Source organism: Calonectris borealis, chromosome 6 (genome assembly GCF_964195595.1).
Source record: "Calonectris borealis chromosome 6, bCalBor7.hap1.2, whole genome shotgun sequence".
Taxonomy (NCBI): domain Eukaryota; kingdom Metazoa; phylum Chordata; class Aves; order Procellariiformes; family Procellariidae; genus Calonectris; species Calonectris borealis.
Window position 1 is genome coordinate 18,924,439 of NC_134317.1, and position 19,770 is coordinate 18,944,208.

Genomic DNA, 19,770 nt, shown 5'->3' on the forward strand with positions numbered 1-19,770 from the left:
ACATTGGCTGGTGCCCACAAGCCAGCACAGCATATACAAGAAGGAAATGCAGTGCATCACATCCAAGGTCCAGTATCATCAACTCTCAGATTCACAGTTCTAAGAAATAATGCAACCACGGCAATAAACCACACCACTGTTTTAGCTTGACTGTGCAGAGTCTTCTGACTGCTATGTGCATTTAGAGAGAGAAACACAAGGGCGACAGCCTAGTCCTATTCAAAACAATAGGAGTTTTCATGCTGTTCCACCAACGCCAGGATGCAAACAGAGGAATACTAAGAGGGCATTACTTGTGTTTCTTTACTTCTGAAAAAAGTATTTTATACTGAAAATGTGTGAACTTAAAAACTAAATTAAAACAAAATTTCTCTATTATTCAAATCTTTTCCCCTATGTTTACACTGAAATTTCAAGGAACATTAATGTGTTACCTCTTTGCTAGCCTACCAATGCCACTGCTGTCGGAACAGCACAGAAAGCTGTAACTTCTACATGCTGGCAGTCTCTGAAGAGACAGAGCAAAAATACCCCGGGGTTGTGCAGAAAGAAAGATAAGGGGTAAACATGTTTCCTGTTGCAGGCAATATGCCACACAAAACTGAAGCAAAGAACTCTGAAGGAGCTAGTAATACCATCCTAAGATTATTCAAAACAGAAAAGACTTCTTTTCAAGCCTTATTTATGCTGTAACATGTTATACTGTAAAAAAACAAAAACAAAAAAAACCAGAAAAAAACAAAAACCAAAACAACCAAAAAACCCCCCACCTTTATTCAAGTCAAAGAACAAAAACAAGAGCCAAGTGAAGTATAACAGAAACCTAATCCCATTTATCAACCTTTGCATATTTTTATGTTGCAAAGTGCTTATCCTAAATTTTAGAACATCCTTAAAGCAAAAACCCCAGAACAAATGGCATTAGCAATAACATATCTAGTAAAAGCAATTTTTATTTTTTTCAAACAAATAAATAAAACACAACATCTCCTGGGTCCAAGCTCATAATACTTTCATCAATAAACAGAGTGGTAATACATCCGGAACCTGCTTAGGAGAATCTGAAATTTGGCTCATACTACATAAATGTCCTTTTTCAGCTAAAATGTTCCATAGACTTTATTGTATGGACAAGAAGGAAATGGGAAGTAGAGGAAATAAGTAATTTTATGCAGGTTTCTGAACCAAGTGAAAGTAAAAGAAATACAGACTTCCTATTACCTCTTCCAATGAACAACTTTTATCTGATTTTGTTTCATTCAAAATCTCTCCTTTTTTCTTGCACACATATTTCAATTTTTCTTCACAGGATTTGACTCTCCACTGTCCCAACTGTGAGAAGGAAAGGAAAAAAAAGTATTTAAAATTCTAAAATCTTCCTGTTTCCATTGTGCAGCAGCCGAGTTTTCATAAGGGGGAAAGCCAAAATGCCTCTAGCAAAAATATCGGGGGCGGGATGCCCTGGATTATATGCATAGGTGCGTGTTTGGAAGGGAGAGAGAAACCTGACAAATGTGGAGATGGGAGGATTCTGGACCGCATCTGAAAAGGGAAGAAAAGGCCATGGTGGTGCCAACTCTCTCAGATGAGGGAGTGCAGGGGGTGTGCTCAGCTTTCTGCAGAGGCGGGGAGGAGGCAGCTCAGAGGAGCTGGGCACATGAGCTCCACTGCCAGCCTGAGAGCACAGCAGGCAGATGCTTGCCCATTTTCTACTGAATCTGGGAGATAGGAGACAGCCTGCTTCCCTCTCCACTCACCTTTGTGACCTCCTTCCCCCACCCACCCCCTGCTTCTTCTGTACTGTATCCCCCCAGTGTCTGTCCTCTCCTCTTCTCTTACCGAGGTATCTCACTACCCATCCTCAGACGGGGTTCCCCAAATTGGTCCTGGAGATGACTGAACCCAGCTTTTCCTTTCAATGGTTTGGCCCACCTCCTTCCTAGCTCTGTGCCACAGGCACGCAAGAATATGGTAACCCAAAATGCAGAGTGACAAGGACAACTGGCTGGCCAACAGCAGAGGCAGTCTCAGAGCTGTGAACAATTTCTTCCATTCTTTGCAGTATACAGCTACCAAGTGTCGACTAAACAATTTTAAGGCATTTGCTTGTAGAAAAATGATTATCTATATTTTAAAGATTATTCCAGAAATAAAATCAGTTATCTGCTTTACCCTCCCCTTGACTTTCACATATACCAGTGTTGCCTCTATTACAATGGGAAAAAAACACAAACAAACAAACAAACAAAAAACCAACACTGTATTCCTACCTCGCCTGAATATGACACACAGTTAGGAGTGCTGTTAAAAGGAACTTTTGGTTCATTCTGATCCCAATATGTAAAAACCACAGCTGAGCCATCTGACCATTTGAACAAGGTTGGTACATCTTCATTCCTGAGACCCATCCACATTTCTTCTTTAGCATCTGTAATTTAAAATTAGGACAACACTAGTTTCATAATAATATTCAAACTAATTGGAAAGGAATGTGAAATTAGCAAAATTAGGTTTTTATCACTATACTGCACAGCATAAATGCCACACTTCTTTTTTCTTACAGTGAGAAAGACGATTTGGGACAAGTACAGTATCTTTTCGTTATGTTGTTTCTTAACTTATATTCATGAATGTGAGTAAGTTTCACAGACAAGGTAACAAACGGGAAAACAAAAAAAAACGGAAATAACAAACACTCAAGCAAAAAAAGCTCAACCAAATTTCATTTTTAGAGTGCACACAAAACATAAGACCACAGAGTACAGATAACATTTACTAGTTCAGTGACCCAGTAGCCAAATATTGACCCAACTATCCACGATTCTCCTTGAACGAGAAAATTAAACACAAGATATTAGGCAACTAGAAATAGGTTAGCCCAATAAATAAATAAATAGATAGATAAATAAAATCGATCAAACCAAAACAAGAGCTAACACAGGGGGACTGGAGCTGAACAGCAACACTCAGCACTAGCCTGGGTACAAGCTCAGCATTAGCACCTTCATTTAAAAGCTAGAGGTTATGACAATCATATGCTAGAACATGGAAAGCAGTTCGTAATTTATGGTGCGCAGCACTTGGTGCCTGACCTTTACAAGTGTCCCAACTCACCATCATGAAGCTTTGTAACAACCAGTTCGACATCTGCTAATGAGTGTATGCTGATGAGGTTACTCTTATTTGCCTTGCACAACTCATCTGCTGCACTCCAAGGTGCCTGGTTGTTTATCAGAATGTAGCAAAAACCATTGTGGGGAAGCCAGCCCAAATCACAGCCAGTATCCAAGTGTCTCCAAAACTCTAATAGTGAAGAGAAACGGAATTAGAGGCTTTTGTTTTACATTCGCTAGTGCAATGGGTTGGCATTTTCTTCATGTTTTAAATCCAGCAGCACCTTGAAAACGGGCAGAAGGCAGCAATCAGAATGTGTTCACATCTCTTCAGGGCTAACATTTTAAGAAACGGTCGCAATTTAGTCAAGCAAATAGACTTGACTGAGCAGCATTATGGGGATTAGTAATACTTTGGGGCCGTGAGGTAGGCAGAAGGAGAAATAAGTTAGTGGGAGTGAAAGTAAAAAGCTGGAATGCATTACACTAAGCAAAACAAGTTACTTCATTGCAGGACAGCAGCTTCAATAAAAAGTTGCTTGTTTTGTTCTGGCAGGGGTTTACACTTTTATAGGGCATTATTATCTATATACAGCATCACACATAAGACCATTTTGAATAGCTCACAATGAAACAAATGCTTAGTTCTAAATATTTTTTCTTCTGAAAACTAAGATATTCAAAAATTCAAACTGGTTTTAATGCATGCTGAAAAGGGTATATACTAATAGCCTTTCTGGTTCAAAATAGACTATAAAATACTCCAGTCACAAGAATTTTGGTTTTTAATTAATAAAACACTGTATAAACACTGGTAACAACTCCACATACCCCACTGAGGAGCCAGAGAACAAATAAGGATGATTAACTGACAACTAGTTTTCAAGGGATCACTTAAAAATTTGAACCAGTTTAGTTAAATTTAAACTGCTTACTAATTTTTTTCCTCAAAGGCACACACCTCCCCTGGGGGAGCCAGACAGAATGTGCCTTAGTCAGTGACACTCCATAACACCTTCCACCTCCAGGACACTGCTTCATCCCTCTTATCCCCTAGTCCTCCCCCTCATCCAAGGACAATCATCTTCCAGTACAAGTTTTCCCATGAGAGCCCCACAAGCATGAGCCCTGGAAACTGGGTAAGGCCAAAGCACACATGGAAGAACAGGCCATGGATATGGGAACGGCTGGACACCCAGGTGTAGGTAAATGGCCGAAAGCATGGAAGCAGTTGTATGTCACAGCTGGACGCTGCAAAAACTGAAGGACTCTATGTGTGTGTGTGTGTATGGAGGAGAAAATAAAGCTTTAAACTGTTCTGATTTTCCTATTGTATTACTTACTTTCATCTTGTAAGAGCTGTTATGGATCTAGCAAAGATTATACACTGGGCAAGCTACCGACTCTTGCACTCCGATTTCCAGTTCTGGGCCTGGTTTCGAAGGATAATAAGGTCATTTGACTACTTCTATTTGAATTCAACAGAGTTTGATCCAAGTCCCAGGTAGGTCACATCTTAAGTCAATACACAGCAAGAGTGAGAGAAATGGGCTTAAAGCAGAGATGGAAAGGTTTGAGGTGCAATTGCCAGTTCCAGACTTTCAGTAGCACATGAAAGAAGGCACAAGCCATGAAGGAAAATGTGATGAAAACGGCAGGACTGCACTGGGAAATGCTTTACGTGTGAATGAGAAAGCTGCAAAAAATGAAAGCTGTTTGTGATGCATCATCTTCACACTGAAGATACAGGGTTTGCTTCTGCTCTGCTAAAAAACGCAAAGCTGTTGTGAAAGTGTTTTGGCAGAGACGCCTAAGAAGGCTTGAGGAGCGAAAAAAAGACTCCGTATGTGAACATTACACTCATATTGATGTACAAAAAAGAAAAAAAAAAAAAAAAAGCAAGTTGTCTTACCTGGGAGGCTTGAAACTTCATTGAGCGACTTCTCGCAAATATATGGAAATGGAGTCCCACAATGGCAACTCTGCCACTGACCTGAGGTAGCATTCATCACCACACAGCTAGTCCCATCCAGCGGGGACAAACTCTGCATATCTATAGACAGGAACAAATAAAAATAGAAGAGCAGAAGTCATCAAACAGTAAGGTAGTGACTGCTTCTTTTTTCTATTGCTTTTCAATACAAGAATAATATACTTTGCATAGTACAGCACCTTGTATTTGAAGAATATATCTTGCTTTGAATGAAGGCACCTGTCCTACCATAGGTCCCACAGAAAGTTTTTTGTAAGAGAGAAAGTTACAGAATCAAGGAGTCTGGACTTCTTTTCCAATGTTTAATCATAGAACCAGGAGGAATGTTCTATTTACAATACAACAAACCCTTGGCTGAGCACTTTCCCAGACTAGAAACATCTCAGGGGAAAACCCTTTTTGCAGCCCTCAGTTTCCTTTGGCAGCCCCTTTCGAGCCCCACTCCAAACACAGCTCTGCACTCTTTCTCTCAACACTAACCATAACCCTCACCTTAACAGAAACCTGAGACAAGGCCCCAAATTAAAAATATCATAGAGGAGAACTCTTTTTTGCAGTCCCCAGCTTCCCCTGGAGCCTCCTTCCGATGGTACTTTTTGGCTTTCTCTTTCTTTGAGACCCACTGCAAATCTGAGCTACACAGAGCCGCAGAGCACCCCAACTCCCCCTGCCCTGGGTTCGTTCAGTCTCACATAGAAAAGGCTCAGGGTGGATCTTAGTTCTTCATGGGAGAGTACAACAGAGATAAGGCCAGGCTCTTTTCAGAGGTGCACCGTGAAAGGACAAGAAGTAATGGGCACAACTGGCAGCTAGCAAAATTCCTGTTAGGTACCAGTAAGTATTTTTCACAAGAGGGGTAGACATTGGTATGTCTGCCGTGACTGCAGACTGAATTACGCCGCTGTAACTCAGGATAGGCCAGTCTCTATCCCTGCATTAATGTCATACAGTGTCATCACAGTTCCAGAAGGAGGTGCAGCCAGTAGTACAAGCAGCAGAAAAGTCCTTAACCTTTCCAAAAGGAAGGCCACATTTGGAAAATCTCACAGAAATTTCTTAGTAAAGCTTTCAAAGAAGTAACAGAAACCACTTCTTATCTTTTCACAGAATTCATGTTGCAGCACTATTCTAGAAACTGAAGGAAAAAGAGAATTCCCCTTCAAAAAGGTCAAATTTGGCTTGAATGACAGAACAATATTAGGTTCAGTATTCCTGATTATTATTCCTCCAGGATTCTCATATATACACATCCATGGCATATTTGTGAGAACATTACAAATACCTGCTGAAAATTCCAAACAAACAAGACTCTCACCAATTCCACCAGGAACTTGGGAGTAATTAAAAAAGGTTTTTCAAAGGTTTTATACTTATTTCATCTTCACCTCGAAACAAATTTAAGCAACCTAAGTTTAAAAACACAAGTTAGACTTCAAAGTAATGTCAGTTCTTGCACATACATCAATAATTGTAATATTTGAGGGAAGTCAATGCCATTCTGTCAGTAGGAAGAGAAATTTAGCAGCTAGGGAAGCTGTAGATTCTTTACTAAAATGGACCTCAAAGATACTATTTAAGTTTTACCTTTTTAGAGTTTTATTAACCTAATCATCCATAAAGACAGAACGAGTGCAGAAACATTCACTGGCTAGGAGGAATGCTTCCAAACCTTTAACAGAAATGGAGTAACAATGATTGTTTTGATGAAGCCCCATGGAGAAGAGTTTAAAAAAAAAAAAAAAGCTAAGCAAAATACTAGTTTGTGTTGCGAATATTGTTAACAACACCAGAAACATCATTACCTGGATGCCAGTTGAGAAAATTCAAAGGTTTGTGATCTGACCACTGCCAACCTCCAGAAACATCCAGTTGATTTAAACCAATCCAAAAGATCTCAGCGATGCCATCCTTAGCTGGAGATAATTTTTTTTTTTTTAAGAAAACAATTAGTATAAAATGCTCATCCTTTACTGTCTCCTTTAAATTTAAAACGTGATCTGAAAGGGCACACATTTGAGGAAAGAAAGATTGCTGCTATAATCAGACATGCATTTGAACTGAGGAGGAATTCACCCAGACAAGTCTTCCTTCCCAATGGCTTCAGATGTTTGTCCTTTGGCTTTATATTCCCAAAGGCACTCTGATAATTCCTCCAGGCCAAGCCTGAACACCAGTGAGGACGATTTCATAACAACAAGTGGGTAACATGCTGCTAAAACACCAACTGCCACTCTGGCCCATATTTGAGATTTTGGGGACATTCCTCATTATAAATATGAACAACAGCTAACCACTACAATGAAATCACACAGATAAATTTAAAAAAAACTCTGAAGTGAGATTAGTAGCTTATTTTTGCCACACAAATGAAAGCACCAATGCATTTTAAGTACAATCAAGTTTTAATCCAGAATTTTAAGACAGAAACTAAACTGCTGTCTTCACTTCATGATAATTTGCCAAGATTTCCTGATATTTGTATGTGAATAATTACACCTACCTTGTATGTAACTTAATTCAGATGCATCTTGGATGCTAAGTAGATCTCCCCCTTGCCTTTGACATGAAATATAAGCTTCCTTCCAAGAAAGAGCAGACTGTGTATTAAACTGGTAGCAACTTTCAGACCCCGGATCATGTTCCCAGATATCATGACAACCATCCTCTATTTAAAAGAAGCAGAAGGTTCTTGTAACTACAACTATACTGAAACATCATGAAAGTTTCAAAAGAAAAATTATAATACTGAAGGTCTATCTATTTTTGTATTGGTAATCACATATACTGCAGAGTAAGTGTGTGCTGATCATCCTGTCAATGCTGCAATTGAAAAGGGACCTGCTTTTACCCAGCTTAACAGCAACGTGCTACACCAAGGTGGAGCTGTACATATGTGAAGTGACAGAAGGCTTTTAGGACATCTATTTAGAAACCCAACGTGCCTGGTTGTAAGCAGATTCCCCATTTTCCATCGTGAGTATAATCTTCAGATGTGGCGCACCATTTCCCACCCGTATGCGTTTCATCCTGAATGCAGTCATGATGCCACGTCTTATTATACAGAAAGGGGAACTCACAGGGCTTTCCATAGGAGTTCCCATCTTTAGTATACACCTCTGCAGGAAAAAAAAAAAATTAAAGAAGTAGATACAAGTTGTCTAGGGGAGAAAAGGTCAGCAAATCAATGTTACTGCTCGTACAGACATAGTTAACTTAAAAGCATGCAAATTGCACTTGTGGTCTTAAAATACTGTATCTTGTTGTTACAGATAATATACAGCAATGCCAGAACTGAAAGAAATGACAGGATAATATTTTTCTGTACTACTTCTGAGTGGGGCATAACATAGCAGAAACTTGTTTCCCCCTTCCTGGTAAGTTAGGGATACATACATTGTTCTGTTGAAATCCAGGTGGTTTGCACAGAGTACTACAGAACAAGGCTCTAGGAATCAACATATACAAGAGAGGTAAAACATTTCAAACTGGAGCCTACTGGGCTCTTCAGAGTAGCCACTTTGAACAATTCAAATACAAAGAAAATTTTGCTCTTATGTACGGTAAAGCAAATTTTCACCATTTCTTCCAGCAAGCATGAGATTTCAGATGAGACTGGCTTCCATGGCAAATGGACAGCCTACCAGACCAAAGCAAACGGATGGTTCCTGAGAGTCCAACAGGCTGCAAGCTAGCAGCATGCACTGAATTTGATCGTACAGCCTACCAGCAAAGAAAATATCCTCAAACCCTGCTCTTATTTGAGCTAACAGCAAAATTCCCATCACTGTGAAGAGGACAGTATCAGTTTTGATAGAAGGTGGTTGATATTTCATAATTAAATAGGCTCTCACTAAAATATGGGGAGAGGGATTTAAACATGCTAAGAAAGCCACTCGATAACACAACTTCTGCAGTTGTGCGTATTTATTTTTTATTAAATCCAGTTAAAGTTTAATCCTTGAATATCAGTATCTCTCTACAGCAAAACATTCTATTGCTTTACTGATCAGTGTTTTCATAAGATTAATTTTAAGAATTTATTGGCATAGACATACAGCAACAAGCCCTTAACAGAAAAAAAAAAATCCTCCAAATCCCTGTGCAAACTTACCACGGTAAGGATACCGACATATATCATCGGAGGAACTGTTGCTTCTCCACCGGTCTGTTGCATTTATGCTTGCAGTTACATAGGTACTCTTGATAGTCACTTTGTACTGAGATGCACCAAGGATGGAAGCATCAGCACATCGCCACCACAACATTAGTTCTGAGTTACAATCAACCATTTTCAGGCGAGACAGCGATTTGGTGAATATATCAAGTCCCAGGCACTGCTTGGACCCCAAATGAAAGAGGCGATTCTGGGATACCCATTTCCATAAAGCTTCACTTGTCTCCTTGCAGTCATCTATCACTATCCGTGAATTTTTAACATGTATGCACTTGTTCAGTGTGTCATGGCGAATGGTAAAAGCATCATTGCCTGTATAAGAACAAATATCCACATATGGGTATAATTCAGTATCACTTTCACAGCAAGTTCATTTTTAAAAGTGTAATCACATTCTGAGACATGCTACCAGAAAAGTACAGCGACTGCTGTTTGTACATTATACTATCTCTTTCGTACAAGTCACATTAAGTTCAGTTTCCTGCTCTTTAGTGAGTATTCTTTACTTCTGAGGGAAAAGGAAAGATGTCTTTCAAAGTCATTATAAAATGAGGGGAGATAAAATGAGACTGTTTTCTAAGTCCAATCCTATCCATGAGAATTCTTCCTTTAATTTTAACACATACTGATTGGATAAACCCCTGATTAATTTGCAAGCTTACTGGGTAAAGAATCTTGTCTTCATGCCTAACTGCAAATGCAGTTACGCAGAGCAGGTACCATAAAATATAATTAATAATAATCTTCACTTAGTAAGCACTTTTTTTTTTAGTAAGCATGATAGGCTCATACGTGAGGAGTTTGTGGGTGCAACTGCAGTATTACTAAAATAACTGGCACTGCTTTTGGGAGAGAGTTTTAGAATTAATATCGCACCAAAGATGTCACACAAAGATTAGGTGTATAATTTTTAAAATGATAGAGGAAACGTAGTTTCATTTTCAGCTGTGATGTAGCTTGTCATTAAAAAGAAAAAAAAAACGTTGACAAAGCACAGTATACAATTTAAAAAAGATATGGATCATCCTACTGATCCAAGCTGACGTCTCTGCCAGTATAAGAACACTTCTGACAAGTGGCAGTAGGTTTAAGCTAACCAAGAAAAAAATGCCCTAAAACTATTTCTATGCCACAATAAAGATCGCCCCACAGTATAAAACTTTCACTAACCAGGCTGAAATGAACCTTGCCTGTCCCGACCCACAAGGCTATTAGTCTACTGTTTAAATAAGGAATCTGCTGAGTAGCGTTTTGTATTTAATAGTAATGCATTGTCAATCACATTCCTACTGCGTTTTTTTAATATGACTTAATAATAGGTTTGGCTGAACAGCAAGGAAAATATTCAGTGATGTTATGCAGTGAATTTTACCACTACTTCCCAGTATACTTGTGAATTTTCCATTGTGTAAGTGCCAAATAGTATCTAAATAGTACTGAGCTGGTCAAACTCTAAAGAAGAATCTCTAAGTCAGCCGCCTACTGGAGTGACTTTTTTCTAAATAGCACACTTCAACCAGCCATCTCTTTCACCCTACTAACCAAATAAGACATTTTAACAACCAAACCTGCTTTTGTGGTATCTTTTTACCCTGTGCTTTTTCAGCACTATATCTGCTTTTTGCTTTTTATTCTCCCCTCCAGACTTTCTTCTTCTTTTCAATTTCTTGTAACATGTTCTCGGTCTCTTCTCGGATCTTCCCTTTCCTCATTCTTCCTTCACTTCTTCCCACACAACCCTCATTCTGACATCAAAAAGAAAGTAACTTTTTAAAATTTCCCTGGAAAAAATGCTGATGTTGTCTCACCAAATCTCTCTGTACAGCAATTTATTCATAGCGGTGCTCGATTCCTCCAGTTCAACACTCTGGCCATGAAGTTTCACCTGACATCTTTAGCTACAAACCCAAGCCTGTTACTGTCAACGGATGTAAAAATATGTGAGGTGCAACTATTTAGTGAAGAGCTCAACTTGTTTCCCAGCAGCTCTCACCAAGCTGGCGGCTTTGGCTTGCAAGAATTTGCTCAACATGAAACTTTTCCACCTGCTTTCTGGAAGACAGGGCAAGCCGCCTTCCCCTCTCCCTCCGCATAAAGCAGCGAATGAAAATGACGGCTTGACGCCCTGCAGGGGACCTGCCCGCCTTCGGGTTATATCTCCTCTCGAGGTAACAGGCCACGGGCCCGCCTCCTCCCACCGCCCCGCTCCGCTCCGCACCGCCGGCCCGGCGCTGCCCCGGCCCGGGGGCGGCCCCGGCACCGCGGGCACCGGGAACGTGGCACCTGGGGGCGGCGGGGCAGCGGCTGGTTTCGCGACGCCCCAGGCGAAGCGCACGGTGCGGGAGGGAGGTCTGGGGTTTTTCCTCCCCTTTTCGCTCCTCCTTGTAAGTTTCCCACATTGCTTCCACGCAGCTGGACTTTGCCACCTAGCGCAACGCCCGGGGGTGCCGGGAACCGCCGGGGCGGAAGGCCCGTCACCGCGCCGCCTCCGTCCCGCAGGCGCCCGCCGGGGCAGAAAAGGGCCTTCCGCGCCCCTTGCGCCGCAGCGCACCCGCGCAGCGCCTCCCCGCTGGCAGGTGGGCGCCCGGCTTACCTGAGGGGTCCCGGCGGGCCGCGCAGGAGACGAGGAGCCAGGCGAGGCCGCAGGCGGCCAGGCAGAGCCCCGCCGCCCGCGCCATCCTCCCGCGGCGCGGCGCGCAGGCTGCGCGGAGCGGCAGCGCTGCCGGGCTCGCTCTGCCGGAGCGTCGCGCCCGCCGCCGGCTGGCCGGGACTGCGAGCAGCCGGCCGGATTGGCCCGCCCCGGGGAGCGTCACTTGTTGCCAGGAGAAGAGCGGCCCCGGGTTTGCGACGAGGTGTGGGGCGGGGCCGGGCCTGGGCGGCGGCCGGGTGTGAGGGGTCGAGGCGGCGGGGAAGGGCCGCGGCCGCGGCGGGAGTGAGGCTGCGGCTGAGGGGAGTGAAACACAGGAGCGGGAAGGGCACTCGCAAGTGAGAGAATAAGAGTAAGGATGAGGAAAACACGGGCGAAATAAAGGGAAAAGGAAGAAGGGGGGGGGGAAAGAGGAAAAGTGAAGGAGAAAAAGGAAGGAGGAAAAAAATGAGGAAAACCCGAGGAAAAATGAAGAAAAAATAGAAAAGCAGACCTAATTATCGCGTGGTAATTAAAGTTAAAACTAAAAGAAAAGTTGTTAGAAGTCCAGGTGGGAAAGAAAGGGAAAGCGTAAGTGCTGAAAGTGAAGAAAGGGCAAAAAGTGAAGAGAATATAAACCAAAAATAATAAATAATAGCAGACGCTGAAATAAACGGATCAAATAATACATTTTTAAACGTTGCCCCGTGATCCTCATCCCCCTCTGGCCGCGGGGCCGCCTGCCGGGCGTGAGGGCCAGGGGCTATGGGCCCGGTGGCCGTCCCCGCAGGGCAGGGGCAGGGGGGCAGCGCCCTGCCGGGGGGCGGCCGAGGGGGCCTGGTGTCACCACAGGGTCCCTCCGTGCCGCAGCAGCGCTTGCGTCGGGGAGCGGCTGGCAGCAGCGCCTGGCGGGGGGCCACGGCCCTCGCCACCCCGGGGGGCGTCAGGGAGCGCCGCGGCCGGGCCTCAAAGCCCTCCCCTCCCTTCCCGTTACAGACCTGCCTCGGCATATTTGCCCGATGGCGCTAGCTGGACCTTTGCGAAGCTGGAGGGGGAACGCAGGCGGGCCCGGCAGCCTTGCCGGACTTTCGAAGAGTTTTCTGGTAGCTAGCAGCTAAAACTGCCATTGTCGGGTCTGTTTCTGCCAGGGAAGGGGGAGGAGGGGATGGGATTGGGAGCAGTTGAAGTAACTTGCTGAGAAAATTATGATGCTGGCTACAGGAAGTTACAGAAACCAAAAATAAAAACAGAAGGATGCAGAGAACCAGTTGGGCTGAAGGAGGAAAAGAGAAAGACGGGAAACTGATGGGAAGTGTGTAAAATAAAATCGTGTCTGTTTATAGCTGCGCGTTGGGTGATTCGGCGCTGACCTGGAAAGGCTGTATAGCTCAAACCCCAGCTGTGCAAGAAAGCGCTTGCAAAGTTGCAAGAAAAAAATTTTGGCTAGGAAAATCTATTTTGATTAGACTTGGAGGAGCAGTTGTTCAGGGAAAGAAATACTAGATTTTCATAAAGATGGGAAGCGCAGCATGCATTTTATGTGTTTCAAATGTTCCCATCCTGTAGGAATCTGGACACCCGGAAACACAGGAGTTGAGGGTGTGCCGGGCTGGGAATTGAGCGGAAGGACAGTGAACAAAACCAGGCATCTGTAAGTGAGCAAATGTTCTCTCCTGCTGGAAACCACAGAGCAAGACCTGGCTGCCAAGGCAGGAGCTATTTGAAAAATCAGAAATTAGGCTCAGGCAGAGAGGGGTCTGTAGCTGCAGCAAAATTGAAGCTGTGCTACCAGGAGGGGTTTGTTTTCTGGAAGAGCAAAACTTTAAAGTCTCCTTGCAGAGAGTGGGAGGCAGAAATTCCCCACTGGTGAGCCTGATACAAAAGCAAGCTATTGAAACTAAAATTAAATGTGTGGTGGGATGGTGTGTCTCTTTTTTAAATAAAACATCATGACAAGAAGCAGTAGGTGTGAACCCTGCATCCCCATGAACCTTTCCCAATGTGTGCTATTTTTAACCCAATAACTGACTGTCCCAGTTTTGGTATGGAGAGTAGTAAAGTGTTTAACTTTGAAACTAATAGCGTGCAGTGCATATTTACTGAACATACACCAGCAACTCTGAAATTAACAGCATCCTATTTACTGAACATGTATCAGTAAATTTGTATATTAATAGAAGGGAGGTTCTCTTAAGGTTTCTTAATGTGTATAACATATGCTCTCCCGTATGCACTTCCAATTTGAGGTCCTTTTTCATTTATCTGTTTATAAAATACCATACTAGATAACACAGGATCAGACCCTGGACCTGACCCAAAAATTAAAGAATGCCCAAGGATGGGAAAGATCGCTGTTTGCACTGGTGCCTCTTAGTTTCAGTTTTGTGTGCATGTGCGTGCCCTGCACTTAAACTATGTCATACATTAATGTAAGAGGAAATACACAATGTACAGCTCTTATGAGCCCACCAAAACACATCCTTCCCTCTGCCCCAGCCAAGCAGCAGGCAGGTAAGAGTGTACACCTTACACACACCTGTACAACTGTTTGGTTAAAGTGCTTTATGCACAAAACAAGAAGTCAGTGTTTTGATGACAGAAGTTTAAAAAACAGGAAGTTATTGAAAATCACATGTAAACAGCAGTTTTACTGTTTTTTATATCAAGAGCATTTTAAAAAAAGCCTGAACACAGATACTTATTTTTTGGTTTGCTGTTTCTTTCTTTTTTTTTGTCTTCTACCGTACTGAGATAAAGTAAGTTGCACTACAATGTTTTGTGGTCTGTGGAAATGATCAATTAAAAGCTAATATGCAAATTGTGGTTGTTAACCCTTCAGTGGGCTTGCACAGTGTCTCTGTGGCTCACCAAATTTTGTGCACTCTGATGCCATGCACTCCCCCACTAAGGCAAAAGACTGTCAGTCTACCTGGCAGCCTGTGCAGGACAAAACCCACGTGACAACACTGATCTCTGTAGGACCACTGACGCACAGACCAGTGCTACAGGAATTAGAAGTATCTGGGCACTGGAAAATATCCTTGATATCCGTATCCCAAGAGCTCAACCACAAATCCACACAACCTACCCAGAAAAGCCAGCCCCCATGTCCATTACAAGACTACCAGTTGCCACCAGTAACTTCCAGGCTGCCAGCTCCTCACTTGAGTAGAGTCAACATGCTTCTGTTTCCCTAAAGGGCAGGTGCGCATCAACATTTATACAACTGGTATCTCTTTCTGGTATTAGTTCTGCATAACACTGCTACTTGCAGTTGGAGAGTAGAACTTGGAAAGTCATCTCATTCCTTCCCCCCCTCTAGTACAGCGTCTTTCTTATCCCCAAAAAGGTGAAAAGTTCCCACACATCTCTTCCTAATGGAGCTGGCTTTCAAAGGCAGTATCTCAAACAACCTTTTCTCTACTGAATTTGCTGATCCTCTGACCTAAGCAATCTCTCCTGTGGAAGACTCTTGGCCTCCTCTTGTCATTCATGTTTTAATCATGGCAGATTTAAAAAAGGAGGATTAAAAATATTTCCTTGAGGTAGATGGCTGTAAAGGGAGCAATCACTCTGCAAGCAAAAACAAACCAACCAACCAGTATTTTGGAAAGAACAGTGCAGGAAAAAATCAAAATCAGTGTATGTCATATGATAACCTATGGAACTCTAACATAGTTTTCTCTTAATTGAAAAAATGGGTTTGTACCAAAGCTTATCAAAATTATCACAATGCCAAAACCTACTTCTTAAAGGATTTATCCTAGCTTTATCAATGAGGCTTCTGCATTTAATGTGAGCTGCGCAGCAGCATTACTCACAGCATAATCGGTGAACAATTTCTGTATTGCAAATCACAAATGTTATCACGTCCCCATGAATACCTACAGCTCATTGCAAAGCAGCACTAATAGCAGAGCAAACTTCAACCATGCCTACAGAAATAACCAAATACAGAATTTCAGATACAGGAAGAGCTCCACCACAGAGCTGACAGTAATGCACAGCAGCCTTTCCTCTTGCTTTCAAGCAGATTACTTTGCTTTTCCAGTCAAAAAAGCCTTTCGAGGTGCCAACATCATGACTAAGAGCCTTGTATTTCTAGCAGGAGTCTTTCTTGCTCATGTACAGGTAATTTCTTTGCTTTTATGCCCATATGTTTATAACAATAGCATTACCTGCAGAAAGTGTCAACACCTGTCTATCCATAAATCTCCACCCCATCTCTCTTCTGCTCACCACATGAAATAGATACTTTGCATGAGCAACCTTCCTCCCTCTCTTACAATCAACACATTGTAATCCAGTTTTTCTGGCTAGGTTGAGCGCATCCACATGCCAGTGAGTACAAAGGGAATGCTGGAAAAAGATTTGCTACCTCCAGCATCTCCCAAGAGTGGGAAGAGGCTCTGGAGGTGGTAATTTGTGCTCTTCTCTGCTCCCCCCCAGCAGTGACTTTGAAACTGTGACATCTGACCAGGGAACACTAGTTGTTTATTACTTTTTCCACCTTGCAACATTGGTGCTTGCAATATCTAGGCCCTTACAGGAAAAAAAAAAAACCAGACCAAACCAAACCAACACACAAAAAACCCCTACCAAACAAATGAGGGCTTACGAGAGTTGCAGGAGCAGAGTTATTTCCTGAAGCAGAGGACTTTCTCTGAGAAAGGCATGGTGCCCACAAAGCAGCCAACAGACAAAGATTTCAGTCCTACCTAGGCTCTGTTGCTAAATTTAGTATTAGAACATGGCTCTGGTTTGAGTAAAGTGCCTAGACATGTTTAAAGATAGTTTAATGGAAAACAAAACTGGACAATTGCAACTTTTACCATGAGCGTGGCTAAAAGCCGCGTGATTCTTTTTTGACATATACACAAGTTTGGTTTGACTGAGTTAATCCCATACATGGCTATGAAAAAAAAATCATTAAAATTCAAAGGGGAGGTGACAAGCATCCAGCAACTGATTTGGATACAGAGAGATGGTGTCCAGAGAGGTCTTTAAGCAATAACTTTGACTTGGTTTTGCATTAACTCCACCTGGATGGTCTTTTCTTCATGGACACTTACTTTATTTGCTGGCTTGCTTTTTTGAGTGGATGTTGAGGACTTAATTATTTTTAAACATTAAAGAATATTTCGCTTTTAGCAAAAAGGGAACACAAAGGAAAATGGCTTTTCGCTGTAGTTGCTTTAGATTTCCTGTTTCAGTGGCAGCGGCCTAAACTTCTATTACGAAACTGTTGTACTGCACAGTAAACTTAAGATGAAATCACATGCTCTCTCAGCTGAATTTTTATGTATTTCTTACATCTCTTTAACAATCTCTGTATGAATCTTTGGCACGAGTTCCAAGGTTTTGAGTTTTTTGTTGCGTTTGAAGGGTTTATTATTGTTAGGGATTCTTACATTTGACTCTCTTAAAGTGTCATCATTCATAATAAGGCTAGATGTTACTGTAGCATTTTAGAGACTGTTCTGTCTCTCCCACTACACAGAAACATGGTAGGTAACTTCCAGAAATAATAAAAGGAATGACAAACCTTTATTCTAATACCAACCTCCATTTTCACTCAAATGTAACAGAACCAACTTCTGCAGTGCTGCCTCCAGCTCTGTCCTGCTGCATATTCAACCTCAGATTAGACGAGGCCTACGGGAAGACTAGAAACAGGTTAGAGAAATAAGACAAAGAAAGGAGCGTGGACACATCCACTCTGCATCTTTGTCTGTTTGTAGCAGGGAATGTCTTTCTCTGTGCTTTGGTTTGGCTTTGACTCCTGCTGGGATCTCTATGTGCTCCTGGAACAACAACAAAATTATACAAGCAGTACTTCAACATTCAGAGAACCGCTTAAAATCGTAAAGTAAGTGGTAAATGATACTCTTTTGTATCACTTTAAGAAAGGGTCTCTGACACCTGCACTGTGTGATTTTAATGGAAATTCTGCCCCGGCGTAGTAGTTCTACTGGCAGTGTTAATATGCTCAATCTCCTCAAACGCCGTTTTCTGTTGCTACTGTGCCAGTATAGGATTATTACTCAAATTATGATTGTGGGAGCTGGCAACTCAGGTTATATTTTGCACCACATTACATTTGTTGCAGAAAACTTAGTTTGGAGGAATGGTTTAAAAGAACATCAGTTATAATTTGGGAAATGTTTTTAAGCAAAAAAAAACCCTAAAATTCAGGTGCAAAAGCTTTTAAAATTAAATGAAAAAGCCTTTTTTTCTTCTTTAAACGCAAAGCGGAACAGTTCCCTAAAAGTGCTGGGGAAGAGCCTGTGGTTTTGAGTCTCACATAATGTTTTGGAGACAAAATTCTGCTTGTTGAAGGGAAGATGAGGGTAAGACCCTCTCCAACAGCACTTTCCAAAATGCCCCCACAGCCTTATATGTGACCAGAAAGAGGCAAACTTTCAATGTGCAGCTGAGAGGATGGTATAAAGAGCAAAATTTCAGATTGATCTGGACTTGGGAGCACTTCTGAGATAAAAAGAGCCTGTGTGGAAAGGGTGGACTCATTGGGGGCTAAACTGCTGGCATTTAAAGGTTGTGATTGATTAAGCTATAAACTGAAGAACAGCAGGTGTGGGGAACACACAGTTCAGTATGCCATCGGCAAAGGCTTAGAAATTGTGCCTTTTTGAGCGCAGGAGAGGCCAGAGAGCAGTAATGGAAAACAGAGCGCCTTTCAAAGGGGAGATGAAGAAGGAAACAAACACTGCAACAACACATACTTTTACATAAATGCTAAAAATCTAATGAATAAATTGAGGGAAATCAAATGCCTAGTCTTACGTGAAGGCTATGACATGCTAGACACATTGAGGACATCACAGTACCAGAACATAAAATATACAGACAAGATGTCACCTCTGCTGGTGGTGGGGTAGTGAAGTTTATTAGTGAAATCTTATCATCAAATCAAATGAAGAAACTAAGGACCCAGCAAGTGACATAGAATCTGCACAGACCGAAACACCAGCTTTGAGCATATGTAGTACGGAGTCTGCAGACTGCCTGCCTGACCAGAGGGACAGAGAGGGTATGCCAAGAGAGATCAGATGGGCAAAGAGGACGGGAAATACAACCAAAACTGTACTTCAGGTAACCCCCGTGTTGTCTGAACACCGCAGCATTGGAATATAACACAGACTGCGTTAGACTCCATCAATACTGCTTCACAGAGCAGTTGGACCAGGAAGCCACAGAAGAGATGCAGCCCTTCATTTGGTCCTCATTAATGTGCAAGATCTTGTCCTACATCTTCAGCTTGCGGTTGCTGTTCCTGTGTTTACATTCAAAATTTCCACAGGCTTGACAAAGGCCAAGCATTCACAGCAGTTGCACTCAGTTTCAAAAGGGTCAGAGACATAGAAATGAGAAAGCTTGTGAAGAGGGAACAAAAGGAGCAGCTAGGAACAGCAAATTCTTACAGGTGGAGCTGAATTTCCTGAAGGATGCACCGCACAGCATCAGGGTATGCCATCTACTAAAGTCTGGAGAACTGCTAAAAGGAAGCAGGCACAGATAACCTCACCACAGGGTAGATTATTAGAAACAAGAAATTGAAGTCATCTCCAAATGAAAAACACAGAAGGGATCGCAAAACAACATGTTAAAGGAACACACAGTGAAAGACCAATAAAAAAGTGTGAGCAGCAGCTAGCAAAAGGAATCCAAGCTAATATTAAATCCTTCTTTAGACACATCAAGACCAAGAAGCCCACCAGAGTCTGACGGATCAAATGAAAACTGCAAAGTAAAAACGAGGAGAGGCCAAAACATTTGCAGAGAAGCTGAATGATGTATTTGCATGCGTTCACTGGAATAAGCACATGATCCCCATACTTTGGAA

At 42.3% G+C, this 19,770-nt stretch overlaps 1 protein-coding gene across 1 annotated transcript in view; it reads right to left on the reverse strand.

The window, feature by feature from the left end:
• LY75 (lymphocyte antigen 75) overlaps window positions 1-12,036 on the reverse strand; it is a 47,581-nt gene extending 35,545 nt beyond the window's left edge. Inside the window, exons 1-9 of the mRNA XM_075153070.1 lie at window positions 11,874-12,036; window positions 9,218-9,592; window positions 8,049-8,222; window positions 7,607-7,771; window positions 6,909-7,019; window positions 5,026-5,166; window positions 3,115-3,303; window positions 2,271-2,428; window positions 1,222-1,332 (exon numbers count right to left, since the gene is read on the reverse strand). Coding sequence (XP_075009171.1) covers window positions 1,222-1,332; window positions 2,271-2,428; window positions 3,115-3,303; window positions 5,026-5,166; window positions 6,909-7,019; window positions 7,607-7,771; window positions 8,049-8,222; window positions 9,218-9,592; window positions 11,874-11,958 — 1,509 coding nt within the window. The 5' untranslated portion in view covers window positions 11,959-12,036. The remainder of the gene's footprint in view (window positions 1-1,221; window positions 1,333-2,270; window positions 2,429-3,114; window positions 3,304-5,025; window positions 5,167-6,908; window positions 7,020-7,606; window positions 7,772-8,048; window positions 8,223-9,217; window positions 9,593-11,873) is intronic.
• Window positions 12,037-19,770: the final 7,734 nt, after the last annotated feature.